The sequence below is a fragment of the Ostrea edulis genome, chromosome 8 (assembly GCF_947568905.1).
Source record: "Ostrea edulis chromosome 8, xbOstEdul1.1, whole genome shotgun sequence".
In the NCBI taxonomy this organism is placed as follows: domain Eukaryota; kingdom Metazoa; phylum Mollusca; class Bivalvia; order Ostreida; family Ostreidae; genus Ostrea; species Ostrea edulis.
In genome coordinates, this window is record NC_079171.1 from 12,837,633 (window position 1) to 12,861,979 (window position 24,347).

The following is a 24,347-nucleotide window of genomic DNA, read 5'->3' on the forward strand; positions in this document are numbered from 1 at the left end:
TAGAGCATATGTACGTTTATCTCTACATCTCAGGTTCGACGTGGCCATAGCATGAGCTGTTACGGAGAGAATGCTCTACCACTGATCTTCGTAACCTTTTCATAATAATTTCCTCTTTGAAGTTATGTTTCTAGTTTCTCAGAAACACTGCCTTTTTTCCCGAAGTATGCCAATGAAATGGCATTTTGCTTCAAATACCACGCATATAATATTGAGAATATATATTTATGATGTTTTACCATCAAGGTTCGTGGAATATTGTGTATGCCAATTAAAAACAAAAACCGATGAATTCCATTGTGTTTCGATTCGTGAAGAATTACATTGGTGATAACGCAAATGTCACATGAAATTCAGTGATGTGAATTTGAGTCGCCCTTAATGTCGACATTTTTTTTCAAAACGTCAAAACTAACGTCAAAGTTGGTGACATCGTCAGTTTAATATAGAGGTTTCCACTAAACACATTACAGCTGCTATGATAGATAAAGAATAGCAATGGTCATTTTAATAAATGGCACACTCTCAAATACCGGATTTAGAAGTGTTGGTGAATGTTCTTGACAGGATAGATTTTGGCTACTTATTCTTTAGTTTACATTTTTTCATCTTTACCTATTCCTAATCAATTAAGACGTAGTGCACATGACAGGAATAGCGAGTAAGGAGTGTTGTACATTTGATATCTAAGCAAGATTTGACCACAGCTAGCTCAGAACACAGATCGAAACCTGGCTCAGAAAACTCCATCTCATATCATCAACATAGTATAGTCTAAATTTTCCTGAAGTATAACCGTCAAATTGCCATATTCATGGCTAACTTTTGCGGTATCGATAGTTCTTCTATCACATCAGCAACCGATTGGCAAGATATGTACATGTGTACACCTCCTAGGCACTTGATCAATTAACTATCATATTAATTAAGACTCATATGTGGTGAATATTTTTTTGAAATTATGCTCTTTTTGGAGAAAGAAAAAACACATCTGTATGTTTTAATTTCTATCTGCATACATTTATAAAGAAGAAGGTATAAGCTATTCTAAATCATGATGGAATTTTGAATTAATACATTTTCTTCTTTACTCAAAATCGCATGACTACATTAGGGTATTCGTGGTTCTTGTTTTGTGATAAATTCAATAAACGTTCGTTGGGCTTTTTGAAAATCCTCATTTGACTTACACCTTGTTTGAATACGCAAAATATACCACAATTCTGGTGGGAGATTACAATTTAAAATCACAAGTTTTATAGTGTATTGATTGGTCGTTTATTCTTTAACAATCTATCCGAGAATAGCCCACTCATATGGAGACGTCACCATTGCCAGTGAAAGGCTGCAATATTTAGGACTATACTCCATGTTTATGGCTTTTGAGCGGGAAGAACCCTTCTCACAACATACCTGCTCTGAAGCGGGGTCTCATTTTTTCACGGTCTCCTCCGAAGAATCACCTCATTTAGTCGCCTCTTACGACAAGCAATGGGTACTGAGGACCTATTCTAATTCGGATGCCCGCGGAATACAAATATAATGATAATTGTTGAGTGTTATACACAAATATAGTGCTACACATACGTTGACTGCAATCGTATATTGTCCGCATGGCAAACTACTGTCACGCCAGATTTTGAAAACAACACATTTTTAGGAACATTAAATTGTAAACCTGGCTTAGAAGAAGCCGTTTCATCGCATGATTCGAACATAGTCAGAAAGCTTTATTCAACTAATCCTGAGTAGACCTGATAGAAATGGTGACCAGAGGATGTTCTACATTTGATGATTCAACAAGATAACCACAGTTAGCTATACAGAAACAAAACAATAACATTATTTTAGCATCCCTAGTCAGGATGACAAGTAGAAAAGTAATTTATCAAATCAATTTCTCATTTTGATTTAATCATTACTGCCGCTTTTAAGCCTAACAAAGTTCAATATTTTCAATAATAGTAAACCTAAAGTAATGCTCTTTAGTTAATGGGGAATCAGAAACAATCGTAAATACTGACTGTAAATGCTGACTTCCTAAAGTAGCCCAATATAGTATTGTTGAATCGTTAATCAATATAAAGTGCATCGTTCATTTCCACTTATTTGATTCATATTTATATCCCAACCACTGATAGTATTTGACACGATTTCTGGAATTTTCTTATTTCTTCGATAACATTCCACGTTCTTAAAAACAGTTTTTCTCTACTAATTAAAGGTATAAGTACGGTAGCCAATATCTATCCGACCCATTGGCTTGGATATTAAATGTATCTAAAACTTAAGTATCGATTTGAAGGTTTTCGTCTTTTGAAAGGGCAGTTGGAATATAGGTACGGTTACCAATAGTGGAAGAAATGCCAAGTTCGTTTAATACACAGTTGTAATTATGATCCTCACAAAGAAAATGTTGTTACAAGTTTTGCCAACTGAAATCAAAACATATTTGTTGTGTAATGTATCTTATTTTAAATCACTTCAAGTTCACTAAAAACAGAAATATATATAGTACATACTTTTATTTTAATATGTCTAATGCGGAAATATAATATTCGGTAAGTATGCGAAGCAGAAAAGCAATTTATAAAATCCCTTTTCCATTCTGGTTTTATCATGCGTATTCCTTTTTAAACCTAAAACAATCCAGTAAGGCTAAACAAAGTGATTTTGCTAGCGGCATCTGGCGATAAAATTTGCGTTAATGATTGTGCAGCTACATGTGTCATTCGTATGATTGGGTGACAAAGTATGATATTCTGGGAGGTATATAGAACTATAATCACGAAGTGTAATTTACGTTTGAATCTGTGTCGTTATCTTAACTTTATTCATTCAATCTCATTCAATAAGTTTATGCTATTTCGTATTAAGGTATTCAATTAACTCTCTCAATCCATACAAAATGAACCATTCCTGAGTTTTCATTTCCATGATAAACATACTCACAGTGTCTGTAAGCTGGTCAATCCAAGAAATGTGCCATTCCCCATTGTTGTTATTCCATTCCATCCCATGTCACTAAAGAAAGAAAGCAATGGGTTTTAGTATACATTTATTGAATTAAGTTGCAGAATTATGTATGGGAAGTATGCATACCAAATGTCATGCTTGCTTCACTAAGTGCAATATATATATTTTTTTTTTTTTACATATTTTTGACATAATCTGCCCCAAATTTAGTAAGCATGTTTCAGAAAACAGATCGAAACCTGGTTCAGAAAACGGCGTCTCATATCATGAGCAGAACATAGTCTAAACTTTCCTGAAAAACAAATATCAAATTGTCATATATATGGCAATATCAGCAGTGTTTTGTCGGAATATCTTCCTAATCAGCTAATACTTAGTACATATCATAGAAATAACGAACATGAAATGTTGTGCATTTAATATTTAAAGAAGGTTTGACACTGATAACCAGAGTTAGCACTACAGAAACACGTCAATACCAGTATTTCGGCATCCCCATTCAGAATGACAAGCAGAAAAAACAATTTTAACATACATTTCTAAATCCGTTTTATTCCTTTTGTAGGAAAAGTGAATATAACGAACAGTGATCAATCTCATAAATCCTATAAGCAATACAAAAAAATAGTTGAGCTAACATGGATCCATAGACACAGCACAGGTTGGATCAGGTGCCTAGGGGAAGTAAACATCCTCTTTCGAACAGTCACACCCACCGTGAGTCATATATCCTTATCAGGAAATCGGAATTTTTCCTAGTCAAAATCAGAGTGTCAAGAACGGCCTAGCAATCGGTATGAGCTTTTATTTGTCGAAATGCGCATCTGGTGCATGACAAGTGGTACCGTATAAGTTTTACATGTCAGACAGTGTTTGGCCCAGTGATGGGTTGTATTGAAGAACTAGATCGTTATAACGACCATAGAGTTTGCGAAAGTAATATTGTTCAAATGCTACACAATATAGATTGGATCGTTCATATACGCTAATGTAATTCGCAAAGATACTTCTAAATGCTAGCCGTGCTTTGTACGACTTCATGAAATGCTTATCTCTCATATAAGAATCCGCGTTTTTACAACAACGCTTGCGTTCATCCATCACATCAATGACCGGTCAACGGGAGACGCTTACTCCTCCTAGGTACAGTCTGATCCGACCTAGTATATTCAAGGATCCACGTCTGCCCAATTCCCTTTCTTGTATCGAGTTATGCGATTGATCACTGTTCGTTATCTTCACCTTTTAAGGATATGCGAGACAATGATCACATAATGGCTGCCAATTTATTATAAATTTAGCAAAGGACGCAGTGTAGATAAAATTTCCACAGAAAAAAAACGGTTATACAGATATACTATACGACATCAGAATTCAAAAAAGGACCAGTCACAACGTTGTATCGGGGGAAAATGTTATCTTATTATATCTTCATAAATTACAGCAACGAAGTACCATGTGTGAAAATCTTTTCATCAAATTTCTGCCATATGATGATTCATATTTCATGGTATAGAGTGTGTAACAGTCTCTCTTTTCATATACATTGTAATATATTGTATGACTTTTATAACTATCTAGGTTGACAATAAAATATACCATTGGGTTAGATGTTGTCTGCGTGTATCATACCGATTGTTAGACCGTTCTTGTCAAACTGATTATGATTACGGATACCTTTGCTAATGTAATCATTATATAGGGATCACAGTGGGTGTGACAGGTCAACAGGGGATGCTTACTCCGCCTAGACTTCTGATCTCACCTTTCGTACGTCCAAGGATTCGTGTTGGCCCAAATATCTATTTTGCTTTTCTGATAAGAGTTATGAGATTGATCATTGTTCCTCATATTCACCTTCCGTATATTCTATACGCACCAAGGTAATTTTGATATTATATACGTCATCGAAACCACCCCTACATGTGTACAATATGCATCTAGGCAGTCAGAAAAAGAAAATCACCCAAGAGTAAACAAGTGAAAGATGATGATAGTTTGTTGAATCTCACTATTACAGTGTGATACTAGGTACATATTTTCCTGAATCTTGCTGGGAATCATTCGATGTACTTTGATATTGTGACAATTGATTACTTTTTTGCGATAAATATCCTCGCCACCTATATGACGAAGACACTTTTGTTCAAATATTAATTATCCTTAGAATTTTTAATTTCCCCAAACATTTTTATCTAAGTTTTTCATAGTCTGCTTTATATCTCTATCTATTGTATTTCTCAAATCAATTTTACTAACTTTATGAGATTCGGATAACTTAATATTGCTGTAGAAATGATGATTAATGTAACCAATATGACAACATATTGTATGCGACAAGCAGAAGTTCGAAAAGTGAAAAGTTGCAAAAGTCACAATATACATGACAAATAATTTCCTTGAAAAAAAAAGCATGGGGACGAGCGAGTCAAGCGACACTAGCTACCATGGCTGCTGAATTACAATTAATTTAAAAAACTGGTGTTGACGTTAGACCTATATCCATAGTTTGATGGAGAAAACATCGTAGAGCTCGATGTTTCGTCCAAAGCTATGTCGTGTATAATTTATACATGTGAAATCGAAAGAAAGAAAAAAGGTTTTTTTATTTTGTTCTTGTAAACTCAATATAATTAATCTTAATAATTCTAAGTCCTTCAATCGGTTCAAAATCAAACATGACTGGCGTCATGAGAAAAGGGCCCCTACGGTCAAATGTTCATATTTTTAGTTTTTCCTAGAATTTTATTATGTATCATTTTCTGTTCACAAAAATACCAAATTGATGTTGATATCACGTTATTTAATGTTATAGGACACTTTTTGGGACACATCTGTAAAAATATTAGAAACTTCAACGTAAAGAAATTGTAAGGTCATATGACGTCAAATATTATGCTGATTAACTTGCGTGTTCATGAAATCATTTCTTATAACTGTCATATCCTCATTTCAAAAACACATATTGTGAAGGGTGGGAAATTATATAGACATGGTAATATTTTAATGTCCTACGACCTGAACACCGGTGAATTCGCACGGAAAGACGCATCATCAATTTTACCGTTCCAGATTAAGTTCACATTTACGCAGTCGTTTTACATGTGTGTTTAGAATTCACTTTCAACACAAATGCCCATAAATAAATCAATAGATTTAAGTGCTTGTCTCAGAGAGAAACAGACAAACTCAAAAAAGTATTTCAGGAGGGGCTCAAAACTTTCCAACAATGATACTATTTTTTTGATGCACGGTCTAAAGTGAGTCAATCATGAGACGAAAATATAGATCAAGTTCATTTTATTTATAGTAACACGAGCAAACTGTATTTTGATCAATCCACAATGACACTGAATTGAGTCAAGCAAGTGTTGGGGTGTACAAGCTTCGTTTCACTAAGTCGTACAGTCCCAAGCACATTTACGTTTTTTGTGACATCTCAGACTGATAGTTGTGAGTGAGAGTTGTGTTGTTGTGTTGATAGTTGTGTGTGACTATGTGTATGAGAGAAGGTCTTTTGAGGCATGATATATATTTATGAAAGAGAGAGGTAGATAGAGAAAGGGGGGATATTTTAACTTGAAGTATTTCATGTTTTGTTTGTTTACCTTACGTTCTTTCGAGGACTTTTCACACAAAATGAGAGGTCATCAGCTGTATGTGAAGCACCACATATAAAATCTATGCTTAGCACTCAAAGCTATATAATTATATTTTTTAACGTACCAAAGCCTACTGTGACATAGACCTCCCTTTTTAAGGTCATGGGAAATATATAATAGTGATCCATTTGCATAATTTCTAAAAAGAATACAAAATGAAGAGTGAGGCAAACATGAACCCCTAGACACACTCGATGTGGCATCAAGTGTCTATCTGAAAGACCTGTGATTCTCACTTTTGACGAAGATAATATGTACGTTTATATCTACATCTCCACATCTCAGGTTCGACGTGGTCATAGCATGAGCTGTTACGGAGCGAATGCTCTACCATTGATCTCCGTAACGTTTTCATAATCATTTCCCCTTTGAAGTTATGTTTCTAGTTTCTCAAATACACTGCCTTTTTTCCCCCTAAGTATACCAATGAATTGGCATTTTGCTCCAAATACCACGCATATAATATTGAGAACATATATTTATGATGTTTTACCATCAAGGTTCGTGGGATATTGTGTATACCAATCAAAAACAAATACCGATGAATTCCATTGTGTTTCGATTCGTGAAGAATTACAGTAGTGATAACGCAAACGTCACATAAAATTCATTGATGTAAATTTGAGTCACCCTTAATGTCGACATTTTTTTTTCAAATGCATGCAAGACTCTAACAAATATAAAAAAAAATTTGAAAATCCGCCACAGAAAGGGAAGTTGGAGACAGAAATAGGAAATCGTCTTTACCGGTATATAAATGTTTATTTAATTTGATGTTCGGAGTATTATATGTTCGCACCAGAAAAGCTTACTGCGAATACCTGCAGTTTTTGTCCCATGTGCTCCATATCTGATGTACTTTCAATTCCATTTAATACCCATTCAAATCAGTATAAAAACCAATAATTTCACATTTATTAAGAATTAAAATTCTATATGTGACACAATTTTTATTTTCCTACGCAAAACATCGCTTGGGGAAAGCTATCGTATATAACGTCAAAATTAACGTCAAAGTTGGTGACATCGTCAGTTTAATATAGATTTTTCCGCTAAACATATTACAGCTGTTATGGTAGATAAAGAATAACAATGGTCATTTTAATAAATGACAAATTCTCAAATACCGGATTTAGTATTTTTGGTGAATTTTCTTGACAGGGTAGATTTTGGCTCAAACCTCATCTTATTCTTTAGTTTACATTCTTTCATCTTTACCTATTCCTAATCAACTGAAACGTAGTGCACATGACAGGAATAGCGAGCAAGGGGTGTTGTACATTTGATATCTAAATAAGATTTGACCACAGCTAGCTAGAACACAGATCGAAACCTGGCTCAAAAAACTCCGTCTCCTATCATCGACATAATATAGTCTAAATAATCCTGAAGTACAAACGTCAAATTGCCATACTCATGACAATATCAGCAGTGTTTTGTAAGAATATATTCCTAATCAACCTATATTCAGTGCACATTATAGAAATAACGAGCAGAGGATGTTGTAAATTTGATATTTGAACAATAATCCACATTGATAACCACAATTAGCACTACAGAAACACAACAGGATCATGATTTCTAACTTTTTCATTTGATTTTTTTAAATGTTTATGTTTTCTCTTTCCTTAACAAAGTAGATTGTATGTGTAGCTTCCCAAACAATGTGACTGAAGTGATAACTTTTGCTTTATCGATATTTCCTCTATCACATCAGCAACCGATTGTCGGGATATCTACATGTGTACACCTCCTAGGCACTTGGTCAATTAACTATCATATTAATTAAGACTCATATGTGGTGAATATTTATGGAAATTATGCTCTTTTTTGGAGAAAGAAAAAACACATCTACATGTTTTAATTTCTATCTGCATACATTTATAAAGAAGAAGGTATAAGCTATTCTAAACCATGATGGAATTTGGGAATTAATACATTTCCTTCTTTACTCAAAATCGCATGACCACATTAGGGTATTCGTGGTTCTTGTTTTGTTATGGATTCAATAAACGTTCGTTGGGCTTTTTGAAAATCCTCTTTTAACGTCCACCTTGTTTGAATACGCAAAATATACCACAATTCTAGTGGGAGATTACAATTAAAAATCACAAGTTTTATATTGTATTGATTGGTGGTGTATTCTTTAACACCCCATCCGAGACTATTCCACTCCTATCGAGACGTCACCATTGCCGGTGAAAGACTGCAATATTTAGGTCTATACTACATGTTTATGACTTTTGAGCGGGAAGAACCTTTCTCACAACATACCTGCTGTGAAACGAGGTATCATTTTTTCACGGTCTTCTCCGAAGAATCACCTCATTTAGTCGCCTCTTACGACAAGCAATGGGTACTGAGGACCTATTCTAATTCGGATGCCCGCGGAATACAAGTAGAATAATAATTGTTGAGTGTTATACACAAGTTATTGTCACGCCAGATTTTGAAAACAACACATTTTTAGAAACATTAAATTGTAAACCTGGCTTAGAAGAAGCCGTTTCATAGCATGATTAGAACATAGCCAGAGGTCTTGATTCAACTAATCCTGAGTAGACATGATAGAAATGGTGACCAGAGGATGTTGTACATTTGATAATTCAACAAGATAACCACAGTTAGCTATACAGAAACAAAACAATGACATTATTTTAGCATCCCTAGTCAGGATGACAAGCAGAAAAGTAATTTATCAAATCAATTTCTCATTTTTATTTAATCATGACTACCGCTTTTAAGCCTAACAAATTTCAATATTTTCAATAATGGTAAACCTAAAGTAATGCTCTTTAGTTAATGGGGAATCAGAAACAATCGTAAATACTGATTGTAAATGCTGACTTCCTAAAGTAGCCCAATATAGTATTGTTGAATCGTTAATCAATATAAAGTGCATCGTTCATTTCCACTTATTTAATTCCTAATTATATCCCAACTACTGATAGTATTTGACACGATTTCTGGAATTTTCTTATTTCTTCGATAACATTCCAGGTTCTTAAAAACACTTTTTCACTACTTATGAAAGGTATAGGTACGGAAATACATATTTGTCCTACCCATTGGCTTGGATATTAAATGTATCTAAAACTTAAGTGTGGATTTGAAGGTTTTCGTCTTTTGAAAGGGCAGTTGGAATATAGGTACGATTACCAAAAGTGAAAGAAATGCCAAGTTCGTTTAATACACAGTTGTAATTATGATCCTCACAAAGAAAATGTTGTTACAAGCTTTGCCAACTGAAACCAAAACATATTCTTCGTGTAACGTATCTAACTTTAAATCACTTCAAGTTCACTAAAGACAGAAATATATATAGTACATACTTTTGTGTTTAATATGTCTAATGCGGAAATCAAATATTCGGTAAGTGTGAGAAGCAGAAAGCAATTTATAAAATCCCTTTTCCATTCTGGTTTAAGCATGCGTATTCCTTTTTAAGCCTAAAACAATCCAGTAAAGTTAAACAAAGTGATTTTGCTAGCGCCATCTGGCGGTAAAGTATGCGTTAATGATCGTGCAGCTGCGGATGTCATTCGTATGATTGGATAACTACGTGTGGTATTCTGGGAGGTATATAGAACTATAGTCTCATATTGTAATTTACATTTGGATTTGTATTGTTATCTTAACTTTTATCATTCAATCCCATTCAATAAGTTTAAGCTATTTCGTATTTAGGTATTCAATTAACTCTCTCAATCCATACAAAATTAACCATTCCTGAGTTTTCATTTCCATGATAAACATACTCACAGTGTCTGTAAGCTGGTCAATCCAAGAAATGTGCCATTCCCCATTGTTGTTATTCTATTCCAACCCAAGTCACTAAAGAAGGAAAGCAATGGGTTTTAGTTTACATTTATTGAATGAAGTTGTAGAATGATGTATGGGAAGTATGCATGCCAAATGTCATGCTTGCTTCACTAAGTGCAATATTTTTATATATTTTTGGCATAATATGCCCCAAATGTTTCAGAAAACAGACCGAAACCTGGTTCAGAAAACGGCGTCTCATATTATGAGCAGAACATAATCTAAACTTTCCTGAAAAACAAATATCAAATTGTCATATATATGGCAATATCAGCAGTGTTTTGTAAGATTATCTCCCTAATCAGCTAATCCTTAGTATATATCATAGAAATAACGAACAAGAGATGTTGTGCATTTGATATTTAAAGAAGGTCTGACACTGATAACCAGGGTTAGCACTACAGAAACACGTCAATATCATGATTTCGGCATCCCTATTCGGGATGACAAGCAGAAAAAAAATCATAACATACATTTCTTAATCCGTTTTGTTCCTTTTGTAGGGAAGGTGGATATAACGAACAGTGATCAATCTCATAAATCCTATAAGTAATACAAAAAAAATAGTTGGGCTAACACGGATCCCTAGACACAACACAGGTGGGATCGATATGAAAGTAAACTGATGACGTCATGACTATACCTCGAGTGATGTTGACACATGCAAGGAATTTGTTTTTATGTGTGCCATGCAAATATCGACAAAATGTAGAGTATTTGAAATATATGACTTGGGATATATGGAATATATATGTGAAATGCTGAGAATTCATTGCTATTAAGAAGGTATGTTGATATCATTCATTAACAACTTTGTTTAACGGAGAAAACATTCCATTTAGCATGTCGATCCGATTTCCTCTGTCACAGACTGAAATAAAACTGCAAAAGTAGCACATTAGCCCGCATACTTTTAGAGACTTTTTATACACCGTTTGAAAGGTCATAAACTAATGTACACGGCAATTACTGATATAATCCTCTGTTAAGAAAACGTTTAAAGAAAACTACATAGCATCATGCAAAATATAAAACATGAGCTAGATGGTTTCGTGTTTAAATGTTCAATAATTATTTCTTATTGAAAGTGGTAGGATTCTATCAGTAATTCTGATATACTATGGGTATTTTACCGTCATTATCGCCAGTTAGACCAATATTTGAATCTTGGGATAATGTGTTACTTTTACATGTTCTATTAAGGTACCTCCATGATCTATTTATAGCAGTAATGCTATGACGTCACATGGAAGCGCATGTTTGTCATGTTGTTATGATATAAAATGTTCTCATGTAAACAACCAAAATAGTTTTTAAGAGTTAGTAGCTCCCTCTCTCTGTGTAAGACATATTTTAAAAATTATGCAGTTTACGTGCATAAATGAAGCATGACCTGCCTTATCATACCCGCGTCAGATGGAGATGTAACCATTATCGGTGAAAGGCTGCAATTTTAAGTCCTATACTCGGTGTTTTTGCAGTTTATTCCAAAAACACTGGACTATTGGACAAAACCGATGAAAATGGATTTGGACTGATGTACTGGTTAGTAAAACCGAACCGTATGTCCGAAGGTTGCATTGGTATGGTTTCGAATTTAATTTCCCATATTGTATCGTTTAGACGTTTTACCTTATACCGCGATACAGTCAGAAAAAAGTTAAAAAGAGACGAAAATTAAAGAATAAAAGAAACACCGAAGAGAGATTGTTCGACGAGAGGTGGAGAGAGGGGTGTCCGTGGTTACAGTTGAATCTAGGGGAAGATTCAAGCATGATCATTATGACTTACAAGTACTTCATAATCTTTGAAGAAGTTTGGCACCGTAAAAACAATACAGATACATTCAAAAACGGCTGTAAAAACTAGCGGTTGTCAGCAGTGACGGTCCATGAAAAGAGTATGTTTCACAGGAAAGCATTCGATTTCATGAAGTCAAGGTCATTGGCATTGATCAGACAAATCGTTTTACACAAATTGTACATGTATTCAGTTTGAATACATCAAACATGTATTCATTTCAACTAAATGTGCCCATCTAATTCAAGGACCGTTGTCACAATCTACTCTCCCAATACAACCAATAATTTGGTCTAATGATGGCTGACTTATTTGAGTCATAAATGCTTGCTGATTTACCTCATATGTATTATTACGCCGTTCCTAGCACACCAATGTTGACTACGGATAATCCTGTTTACCTGATCAACACATATGGCTCACGGCGGATGTGAGTGATCGACAATGTATGTTTACTCCAACTAGGCACGTGACCCACCTCCGGTATACTCAGGGACTCGTATTTGCCCAACTATCTATTGTGTACTGCTTATAGGAGTTCAGAGATTACTCAATGTTTAATATATTCACCTTCCATCCAAGTAGGAGAAGTAAAGTAAACTATAAACAAGATAAACCTAAGTATCAGCAACTATTGATACAACCACTACTAGATGATATCTCCCACAACTATTTAGTTCTGTCACATAATTGAATAAAACAGGGCTAGGTATCTGATTCGTACGATGTTGTAATGGTATTTTTTTATCTCGGCTAATGTAAATTAATAACACTCTAACTAGCACAACTGTTATCGGGGATAGAGGAATGCTGATTTAATTGAAATTATATGTGCTTGGTTTTTTTGTACCAAAGTATAATCGATTTTAAAATATTTTTTTCTTTATATCTATTAAAAATGTTCTATTTCATTTTGTTGAAACATCATGAAACCAGGAGATAAGTAACAAATAAAACTTTAACGTATATAATATATAAAAGGGGTAATATATAAGTATGGTATCATAATTTTATTTAACAAATTCAAGGTTAGAAGAAATGTGTGCTCAGGCACCCGTAACTATGCTATTAGCATGAAGTTGAGTACAAACTTACATGTAACAAGTGTCATTAGGAAATCCAGTTGGCACTCTGGTCAGCAATCCCCATCTACAATTCACTTTAGTGCCATTACATGTAGACGTCTTGTAACACCTACAACTGTATGGACATGTTCCCGTCACACAAGTACAAATCAAAGTGTAGGATACCAATATCCACAACGTCCAGCTATACATGTTAAGCCTTAATACGAAACCATGGATTTTTTTAACATAAAGTATCGACAGGATATCTAAGCACTTGTATGTAATTCGGCGTTAAATAATCAACAATTTTGATGTTACGTTTCCGCGTATAACTTCCGGCTGCAGACAAACAATGCAACTCTTGCTTTCATTAATTATTTAAGGATTTGTTTTTTTTTTTAATTCTGGGACAATGATTATAAAAAAGCGTAAACTGACCCAAACCAGGTTCTACTCGTATGACTTGTCCCAGAATAAAAAAAAATCCTCATAATTAAATGCAAGAGACAAAGATGGTAACCTTCGTTTATCAAAATGTACATAGACTCGGAAAATAGAAGTCAACTGAGCTGCACAATTATTTACTTTGCAACAACGACACGAAGCGTCTAGCTATGTAGGTCGCCATCTTTAATCTTAGTTCTACGTAGCCTAGCCATTATCAAAATATTGTATCGAAAGTGAAGTTTGTTATGATAGAACATATGTGTAGATTATGCACGCAATGCGTACTTCGCTGCCCTTATGAAATATATATCGACCTTAAGGTCGCTCATCTCCGACAGATTGAGAAAATGCGGAAAATTCCATTGTTTAAGCCTATCGAAAATAAATCTTTAAATATCAGAAAAAGCAATAACTTACGTTTTTAACTCTGTGAAAACTTTTACTACATGAAAACTTACCTTTGTATGCAACGTTGTCGCTGATACTGAATACACAAGAAGATATATAAACAAGTGACAAATCGCGATCCACATGTCAATGTGTCTGACTTTATTTGATAAAATATGAGGTGCGAATTTTTGTTTCCTATTGTTGAAAGATGGATCAAGCAATTACCCCCACCCCCTTTTCCAGTGATCAATGTATTTCAAAATGAACAGGGCAAAGCTTACTTGGAAAATCATTAATTCGAATAAATATCCTTGTTTTAATCTATTATTCGACCATACATACACCGACAGTTGTTTTACATGTTATTTGTGTACAATTACATGCTAGTATTGACAACGAGAAAACAGCATGTCTATCAAACCGAAGCATTGTATTGTGCACGTTGCCTTTCTATTCCATAGACGGCTGAAACAGTGCTGCGATGTAAGAGAGAGAAAAAATAGTCCCGGTATCTGATTGTTAAGGGGATGTGTCCCCATACGAAACCAGGTTATACAAAAATAACTTGCGTTCGTCAAATGGAATTCGACCAATCAGATACAACGGTACAATAGGAATTAAATTATCTAGTGATCTCGATATTCTCGGGAATACGAAAACAGAAAAATCTGGAAGCCATAAGAAAATTATCTAGATTTTATAAAACAGCAAGTTGTGTTATTGAATAAAAAACAATCACTTATTTATGCTAGATTTATTACTAATATATCAATTATTATCAAGAAGATTGCACATTACATCACTCCCCTGAAATGTCCGGAACTAAAAACTTGTCCAGATCTGCTAAATATATGCATACATATGACCAGGTATGACCTCATGGAGGAATCCAGGTTAAAATACGTCCTCAGTACTCCTTGCTTTCCGTAAGAGGCGACTAAATGGGGACTTCCTTCGGATGAGATCGCAACATAGAGTTCCTGTGCCACAGGGGATGTAGCACAATAGAGATACTTCCATGCACAAACGTCGTAAGCTTTGCGGTCCTTCATTGGTAATAGTGACGTATCACTTATTATAAACGGTTCTAAATACAGAAGAACTCGATCTTTTGATTTTCGACAGAACTTATTATGAATTATGTCGAGGATTATGTAGACGATGGGCTTAATATAAACTAAACCTCATGCATTGTTAAAATGAAATTAATCAACTGTTCGTTATCTTCACCTTTTTTACAAGAGGAATAATAAAAGTAAGTATTAGACACGTTAAAACAAAAGCACGTGTCATCTATCTTTCTGTGTTCAGTAAACCAGAAGGAAAAATAATTCAATAGGTTGAACAAAGAATATGTTTTGGTTACAGCTAACAAAACTTGTTCTTATTTATAAGGCTCATTATTACAATTATATTCTAAATGAACTTGCCATTATTTCCACTTTCGGTAATCGTACTTATATTCCAACTGCCCTTTCAAAAGTTGAAATTCTTCAAAACCATTGTTCAGTTTTCAATGAGTTGGGTGATTATTAGATACCATACATACATATATACTGGAATCCCAAATTTCATTAAAAAAAAGAAACAATTACAAATATGCATTGCTGGGTCCAATACATGTTCTATCAAGCACATAGTTTAGCTCCTCGCGAAAATATCAACGGCTGTGAAGGAGAAACTTTAAACATACTGTGCGATTACATATAACAGGAGTGGTTTAAATTAAATGTAGATTTAAAACAAAATCTTAATAACTTTTGATAGACTCGCAAAACTGTTCTCAAATCAATACCAAATGTATGACTTTTCAACACTTTACATAACCATCCCTTACTATAGATTAAAGACTAAACTTTTTGACATCATAGACAGTTGCTTTTTCAACAAAAATGGAGAACGCATCTAGTCCTATCTAGTGATCAGTCATTCATAAAATTATTCTGTTCAACGTTACTCTGATTATACGCAGAAGTACTCTAACGTTGAAACAAAACATATGCTGGAGTTACTCATTGAAAATATCTTCGTCGTCTTCAGTGATGATGTCTTTCAACAGTCTGTTGGAATCCCATGCGCACGAAATTTGCTCCTTCGTTTGTTGACCTGCTTCTATATTCCTATGAAGCAAAATGTATTAAATAATTTCTACCTGAGAAGAAAATATGTCTTACTGTGGCCTCCAATTTGACAGATACGTATATTGATGACATATCAAATATTAATAATAATAATTTTCAGTCATATACCAATTCGATATATCCCAGTGAACTTGAAATGTAAGACACCACATAGTCGTCCAGTTCTGTTTCGTACTTAGAAATTTCATTTAAAGTAGATAGTAACGACAGACTAACAACACATCTTAATGTTAATCGGGATTATTTCAGTTTCTCCACCTTCAACTTCCTGTAGCAATATTCCATTATTACCTGCCTACGGTGTTTATATCTCTCAACTGAATCGACACGAAATAGTTTGTTCTGCATATGGTACGTTTTTAAATCGAAGCAGGGTACTGGTAAACAAGTTGATGGTGTAGGGGTTTCAACGATCTCGTTCAAAGTAAGTTTGTTATAGCGTTCTAGTTTGCCAATACAATCTAGCATATGGCCAAATGCTGTCTGACGTGTTCATACCGATTGTTAGGTCATCCTTAGCACACTGATTTTGACTACTGATAAATATATTTACCTGATCAAAATATAGGGCATACGATGGATGTGACCGATCGATAGGGAATGATTAAGCACCTGATCCCACCTCTAGTATATATAAGGGTCCGTGTTTACCCTACACTCCATTAGTATTGCTAATAGGAGTTATGAGATCAATCACTGTCCATTATATTCACCTTTCATCCATATAATGAAATCATTCTTAAGTGGGACGTTGAATAATACACAACGAACATGCTCCACTTTGTTGTTGATGTTTTCTTTGGACACATATTACAGTAACTGGTGATCTATTTTAATATCTTGCATCGATATAGATTTATTGCTGTTCGTTATCATCACTTTTTATCCTAGAAAATATAAGCATATACTTTTGTCCCTGTTGTGACCAAAAATGAACTTTATACTTTCTGCTTGTTATGCCTAACTTATCCGATTACGAATGACCGCAATTGCTCTCATGTAACGGATCATTATCATCTGAACGTTTGTAAACCATAGTGCAGGTTCTTTGAATAAAAATGTACGTCCTAGTTTTACATTTTTTTATGTAACATCATTGTTAATCTGTTGTGTCGATACTAAGTATTCATATTTCAGAAATATTTTTAAACATCCAACAAGGTATGAACTGCAGAGCTTTATGAGCGTCATTGCTCCGTCAAATATATACCGGAAGCGCTGCAGTTCACACTCCCGTGTATATTGAAGACAAAACATCTACACTTCACAATCTTCTACATGAGAAGAAAAATTATCTTGATGTGGCATTAAACTCGATATTTAGATATATCGACAGCGTAGTTTATATTAACAAACATCATTTTCATTCATGAAAGGTTCATGATAATGGACAGAGATCAATCCTATAACTCCTATAATGAATACGAAATAGAGAGCCCGAAAAACATGAAACCCTGGACATACCGGAGATGAGATCAAATCGGGGAATATCAACCGCATTATTTAATGATGCATACTTTTCTTCCATTGTTTGCAGTACTTTTATATTGTGGCTGACTAACGTTGTTGTTTTCTGTAAATTCAATGATTCATATTTTTAATGAATATGTCATGTAATGCGAGATTGTCGGTAATTTTCTGGCCGTATGTGTCACTAAAATACATTTTTTGACATTATGTTTTGATGAGGATTGCGTTTTATTATCCCTTCTAAATCAAATACTCCTATGATGTTGCTATCATTTGTCTGAGCCAATAACCCCCATGATGCTGCTATTATCTGTTCTGAGTCAATAACCCCTATAGAGTTGCTATTATATATCTGAGTTATTGGTCTATATAATGTTGCTGTTGTAAGTATGAATCAATGACCTAGATGATGTTGCTATAATATATATGAATCAATAGCCTATATGGTGTTGTTATTATATGTATGAATAAATAACTTTAAGAATGTTGCTATTATTTATCAATGTCATATAGCGGTGTCATTGCCTGTCTGAGTCAGTGACTTATAAGTGTTATTAGTATCTGTCTATGTCAATGACCTATATATTGTTACAATTATCTGCATGCATCCTATGTACACTCTGGTAAGTAGTACGAGTGGAATCTAAATGGATACAGGTCGGTAACAGGTATGAGTGATATATAAATAGTTGAACCATAGATTCGTCAAAATATATGTAGAAGTTGTTTAGTAATATATGATTTGGAGCTTATTATGAACTTGAATCCTTTGGTCAAAACAAAGTGTCAAGTAAAAAAAACAACAAAGTGAAGACAAGAAAGAGTGATCAATATCCTAACTCATATAAGCAATACAAAATAGATGGACACATACGGACTCAAGGGCACACCTGAGGTGGAATCAAAGATTTTGTAAGACGTTTGTTATACCATTTCATAGGCCGTTCTAATTTTGATTACATGAAAAAAGGGATCACAGAACAAATGACAGGGTTGACAGGGGATGCTTACTCACCTTATCCAACCTCTGGTATATTCAGGTTTCCCTGTTTGTCCTACTCTCTAATTAGTATTATTTAAGGCATACATGAGATTGATCACCGTTGGTTATCTTCACTTTTAAATATTTGAAGTGAATTTTGCGCGGTAACATGCCACGCCCTGAAGTCCTGTACATCCAAATGTGTCATACTTTTTAAACAGCATTTAATAAAATGTATTGCAGCGTTATAGAATGACGTAAATTACCTTGCAGCAATAAAGATACATCCAGCCAAAACATCTCCATACTCTGAAAAGCAATCTATCATCCAAAAATAAGTCTGATAGTAAAGAGGGGGCATAAAAATGACAATCATCAGTAAAACATGAAAAGAATTCAGTATTTATTCTAGATGTCTGTATGCGTTCGTGTGTACAAGGTAAATTGTAGTGTGATATTGAACGAATCCTGGTCTAACATCAGTGATTGTAATTTTTCACAACGAAGAATTTGAGTAAGGCTTGTATGTTCAGTTAAAGTAGTGTGAAATCACAGATCGCTAGTCCAGCAGCGATGAATATCCGATATTAAAGACACATTCAATTTGACATGATTGAGAAACAAACTGTATTTTAAATTGCAGATTTTAAAATTGATGCCTAACTCAATCCTCTAGAGTTTTGAATTTAAAAGAAAACAAACGTAAGACCAGGGACGTATAAACAAGTATATACATCCCCGGAAAGACTGAATTATTCGAAAAATCCAATATGATCAAAAACATAACATTTTGTGTTATATTTAGGACGACAATGTTTACTTTGTGTATATGTCCTGGTTCACACGCGATGGTCCCTCGAGGTGGTTACGTAATTGTAAACAAAAACAAACCCCTCGGTGTATGTAAGATGCGTGTAGTTAATGACTGAGATATTCTATGTTTGAAGGTTTGTTTCCTCAATCAAATATATCGTTGTTTTAATAAGAAACGTAGAAGAGATAACCTTTTCCTCTTTTTTTTTCTTTGGAACGATTGTTTATATCAAAGCTACTAAATAATAATAATAAAAAAAAGTTGTCGATAGATGATTTTCAAAGGAACAATAGAACACGTTAAAACCTTATTTCAAAAGAATATTATCATTTCATGATTTATCAATTTAAGCAAGTTTATTTAAGTTATGCGCATTTTGACAAACAATGTCTCTTCAGTGATGCTCAAAATATGTCTTCGTTATTTACCACCGTTGTCAAACGACAAACCACAATCGTGTAAAAGTTTCTGTCAAATGGGTTATATTAATTCTCCTTGACATTCAAATAATTTCAATTTCTTCTTTATTTAGCAAATATGCTAAAGTATTATCCATATTATATTGTGATCTTGATACCCCCCCCCCTCCCCCTAATATGCACGTATAGTGAATTTAACAATGAACTCATTTGAATAAACACGGTTTCCGTAGATAAATTATATATATATAAGACATGCCGAGGCTTTTAAGTGTAATCTATTTGATTTATGTGGCATGTGGACTTCAGTGTAATAGGAAATTTAGGGAAACAAGTTGTCGCTTCAACAGAAAACATGTTTTTTGGGCTACATTCAACTTTGCATATCCAAAAACCGTTGCATCTTGCAAATTCAATGCAAAAATAGACAAATTACAAATGATAATACACTTGCTCCAAACACTTTTCAAATTAAGAAATTGATATGCTTTGGAGTTATATTAACTTCAACTTGCAATGATATCTGAATATCATGCCAATGAAACGATTGATAAATACATGGTGCGATTTTATCTTGACATTTTGATAACGTGATACACAGCTGATGTACTTAATGATACATACACAATGTTTTTGTAGAAAGTGATTGTGTTTACATAATTTGTCAAAATTTGATCTGTTTATTAATGCTTATTTCCCTGATATATTCATATGACCTACGTAACACAATTTATGTTACAGTTATGAAAGTCACAATATTTTAAGTAATGAAAAGTTTGAACTTTGGGACATCGTCTTTCAATAATTATAGAGGAAGAAAAACTTAACCTGCTATGCTGGTCTGGACTGGGAATACTCAAAACAGAACGAGTAGGCGGAAAAATGAACAAGTATGAGAAAGATAAAAAATGAAGTCGACAAAAATAATGCACAGTTCGAATTTCCTGTTATCACGGGGATTTACGTCAAGGGATATGCCAGATACAACAACTCAATCTGTAGTGGGGTGGGATACTGTCGTCCCAGACAGTGACTCCATTTGCAAACACTATATGAAAATATTAAAAAGGGAGCCTAAGTTTCTGTATACTGTCTGAACCATAATAACTGCACAAAAGACGTCTCAGATAACCCCCAATTACAGTTAAGTTATATTCCTCGGTTCACTTCAGTTTTATTTCAACAGGAGGGATATTTCATTGATTTATAACAACTAGTACATATGATTTTTTAAATAGATTCCAGGTTTACATATAGATATGATGTTTCTTGTGTTGCACTTTTACCAGAAAAAAATGTATTTAAGAAAGTTGAAGTCTAATTAAATTTTCGGGGCCTATTGTTCAGAATAAAAAGGCAGGCAACAATGTACAGGCGTTACTACAAGACCCCTATCCTGGACAAAGTGACCGTTGCATCCTTGTATAATAAAACATCACCATCGCGTAGGAATAATACTATGGGTCTTCTAGATATAAACAACGTCAACACTGCTCCTAAGTTTGAATATAATGCACATTCATTCTTTAGGGACCATTCTCAGGTCTGAAATATATTTAGCCTAAATGGCCTGAAGTAAGGAAATGTATTCACCACGATCTGATAATGTTTTTTTGAATTTGTCGGGTCTGCATTTTTGATACTGTGGATAATACATGAGCGATGTAAACTGTCATATTTATCTGTGTACATTTAAAACCTTTAAAGTGGATACGGAGACTACATACTTCAATTAATACAATGAACACTACACATGTGATTCATAATCACTTAGAACTATGAGAGCTACACAAGTGATTCGTTAGTAGACCGGGATTAAAATAGTATCGGTTCTCCTGATTTAGGATTGGTTTTTTAGTGAAGTGTTTACTTTTCTGTAGATGTTTTACATGTTACTTTTGACTCGGATTACGTTGTTGAACATAGACGTTGACGGCAAAGCAACAACTTAACTTTTCGGCAAACGGGAAGTGTGGAGTGATATTTTAGTATAACTTGTAATGATAGTACATTGCTCTATAATTCCACCACAAACGTACTAAAAAGCATCGATTTTGTAAAAACGACCTTGACGCCTTGTTTAGCGTATTGGATGGAGTTATAATAAACATAAAGAATTCTATACTGCTAACAATAGTACGCTTTCGTTTGTAAAATCACATCTTGTTAATCTTTGTGAATAACATTATTTCGTCATACTCCTACGATCCCCTGCCAGAAACATTGACCCATATTGATTGCAAATGTGTAGTCCTATGTTTGTATAACGGAGGTTCTTATCAATTATATCCGGGGCTGGACAACATATGTTATGTCACAAATACTTCGAGTTCGACATCATAATACAAATAATGAAGTCCAATACATGTATAAAATCGAGACTCTTTTTTTCTTTTCTTTTTGTCCCTTGGCGACATTATCTATAAACTTTTGTCTCTCCAGTATCTGCAAACGTTTAAATCTAATTACTAGTGTAACTCTTTCTCTACCAGTACATTTTAGAGGTTTTTGAAAGCTTAAATAACAATATTTTTAAAAGTATTTAAATATATTTACATTACAATTGCATTCGTTACAGTCAAAACATTTGAGGTCATGATACAATACAGTAGGTGGATACTGCATGTAAACTCAGCACGGACTCTATAGAAAACCTTTCTAACACTGCACAGACAGGGGGAGTTTTCTGCGAGGAGGATCTGAAATCATGGGACTGAAATTTTAATTTCTAAGTTGATTATTAATCATTTACTTTTAGAAACATGTCATTTATTGTTCATCGTTTTCTAGTCCGGGAACGCACACCCTTGACAACTCTTAGAACTATTTCCTTCTCGTTAAAACTACATCGTAGCGCTCTTTTCAATCATCTATGGAATATAACGTCAATGTGGTCATAACGGTTTTTCGCAGATTGTTTCGTTGTTTCCAAATACGACGTATAGATTCTACAAGTGCGTAAATCACTGCTGTAAAACATACTTCTCTGTATGATGATCGAATGATATATTTAAAAAGGATATTATATTCAAATTTATCATTTGGCAAACTAACATTGCCATATTCATTTCAAATACATTACAATTAAAGTGGCTAAAACAAAACACCGGTATCCTCATCCGTTCGTTTATTAGTTGTGAACTGTCAAACTGTGAAGATCCTAAAATTACGTAAGCTGTGCAACGTATTGGTTCAGGATAACACATTGTGTGAGCACTCTAGTTAGTGTAACTTTCGTAGGATTTCTTAATTAATTATTTGAAGAAAGAAATATAATACAACATTCTTGTCCTTCTTTGCATTCCTATGATAGGATTTAAGAGATTGATCACTATTTGTTATCTTTACATATTCACTCTTTTTACCACATGAAGTCATGATTCATGTGCAGCAGCTGTTCATGGTCAATATTGACGGATTTTTATTTGATGCGGATTCTGTGAATCTTGTTATATTCATATCCATTTACTTAATCATCTTGTGTTTACATTCCTTCTATAAGTCATGAAATATTTTCTTGCAGAAAACGAACTCCTCAGATCCGCCCCTGTCACAGTCGTATTGTGACGTATGTCAAAACAGACATGATGTCACACTCCGTCTTACCATGTCTTTCATCAACATCACACGGTACACTGTAGTTTGCAGCTAGGAAACCCCAATATTCGGATGATAATCCACGGAAATTTCCAACCATCATCCAAGGTCTGATTTTGCGAGATCTTTGTAACAAATCATTACGCTCTTTCAGTCGCGTGCTTTAAACTAGTTCTTTTTCCAGTCATCGTCTATATGAACGTATTGTGTCGCGTGTTGAAATTGGTTGGCTCATAGAGGAAAATACAATTTGTAATATAAATATATTTATATGATTAGGTTTATACCCAGTCATGATTTATATGCCTAGGTTCATTCCATCATGCTTTATATGATTAGGTTCACAATTTACAAATATACATAGCAATGCAGGGTTAAATTTTTACGAATATGGAAACCATCTATTTAGATTGAGCTTATCTTTAAAAATAACAAATCCGCATGATCTACTTTAGCTTTATAGATATACATGGAGAGCTATAAATGATGTTTACAAACATGTTTGGTCTGTAACGTAAGTAGAATTGTATCTAGTAAGAAAATAAGGAGACATTATTTTTTAAATGGAATATGTTTTCTATGTCAGACAGGTAAATATAATACATGCACACTTCTTGGTAAATTAAAATGCACTATCATATTGAGTTCATGACATTGACATTAAAAGAGCCATTGGTAATGTTTGAACTTTTCCATTTTCGGAATAAATCCGCAAAAAAATAATGAAAATGAAACAGCACGTACATTATTATTGTTATCT

General features: G+C 34.0%; 1 protein-coding gene across 1 annotated transcript in view; it reads right to left on the reverse strand.

The window, feature by feature from the left end:
- LOC125661841 (leucine-rich repeat and immunoglobulin-like domain-containing nogo receptor-interacting protein 4) overlaps positions 1-19,831 on the reverse strand; it is a 35,012-nt gene extending 15,181 nt beyond the window's left edge. The window contains exons 1-4 of the mRNA XM_056146917.1: positions 19,024-19,831; positions 13,356-16,284; positions 10,401-10,472; positions 2,953-3,024 (exon numbers count right to left, since the gene is read on the reverse strand). Coding sequence (XP_056002892.1) covers positions 2,953-3,024; positions 10,401-10,472; positions 13,356-13,537 — 326 coding nt within the window. The 5' untranslated portion in view covers positions 13,538-16,284; positions 19,024-19,831. The remainder of the gene's footprint in view (positions 1-2,952; positions 3,025-10,400; positions 10,473-13,355; positions 16,285-19,023) is intronic.
- Between the last annotated feature and the right edge of the window lie 4,516 nt (positions 19,832-24,347).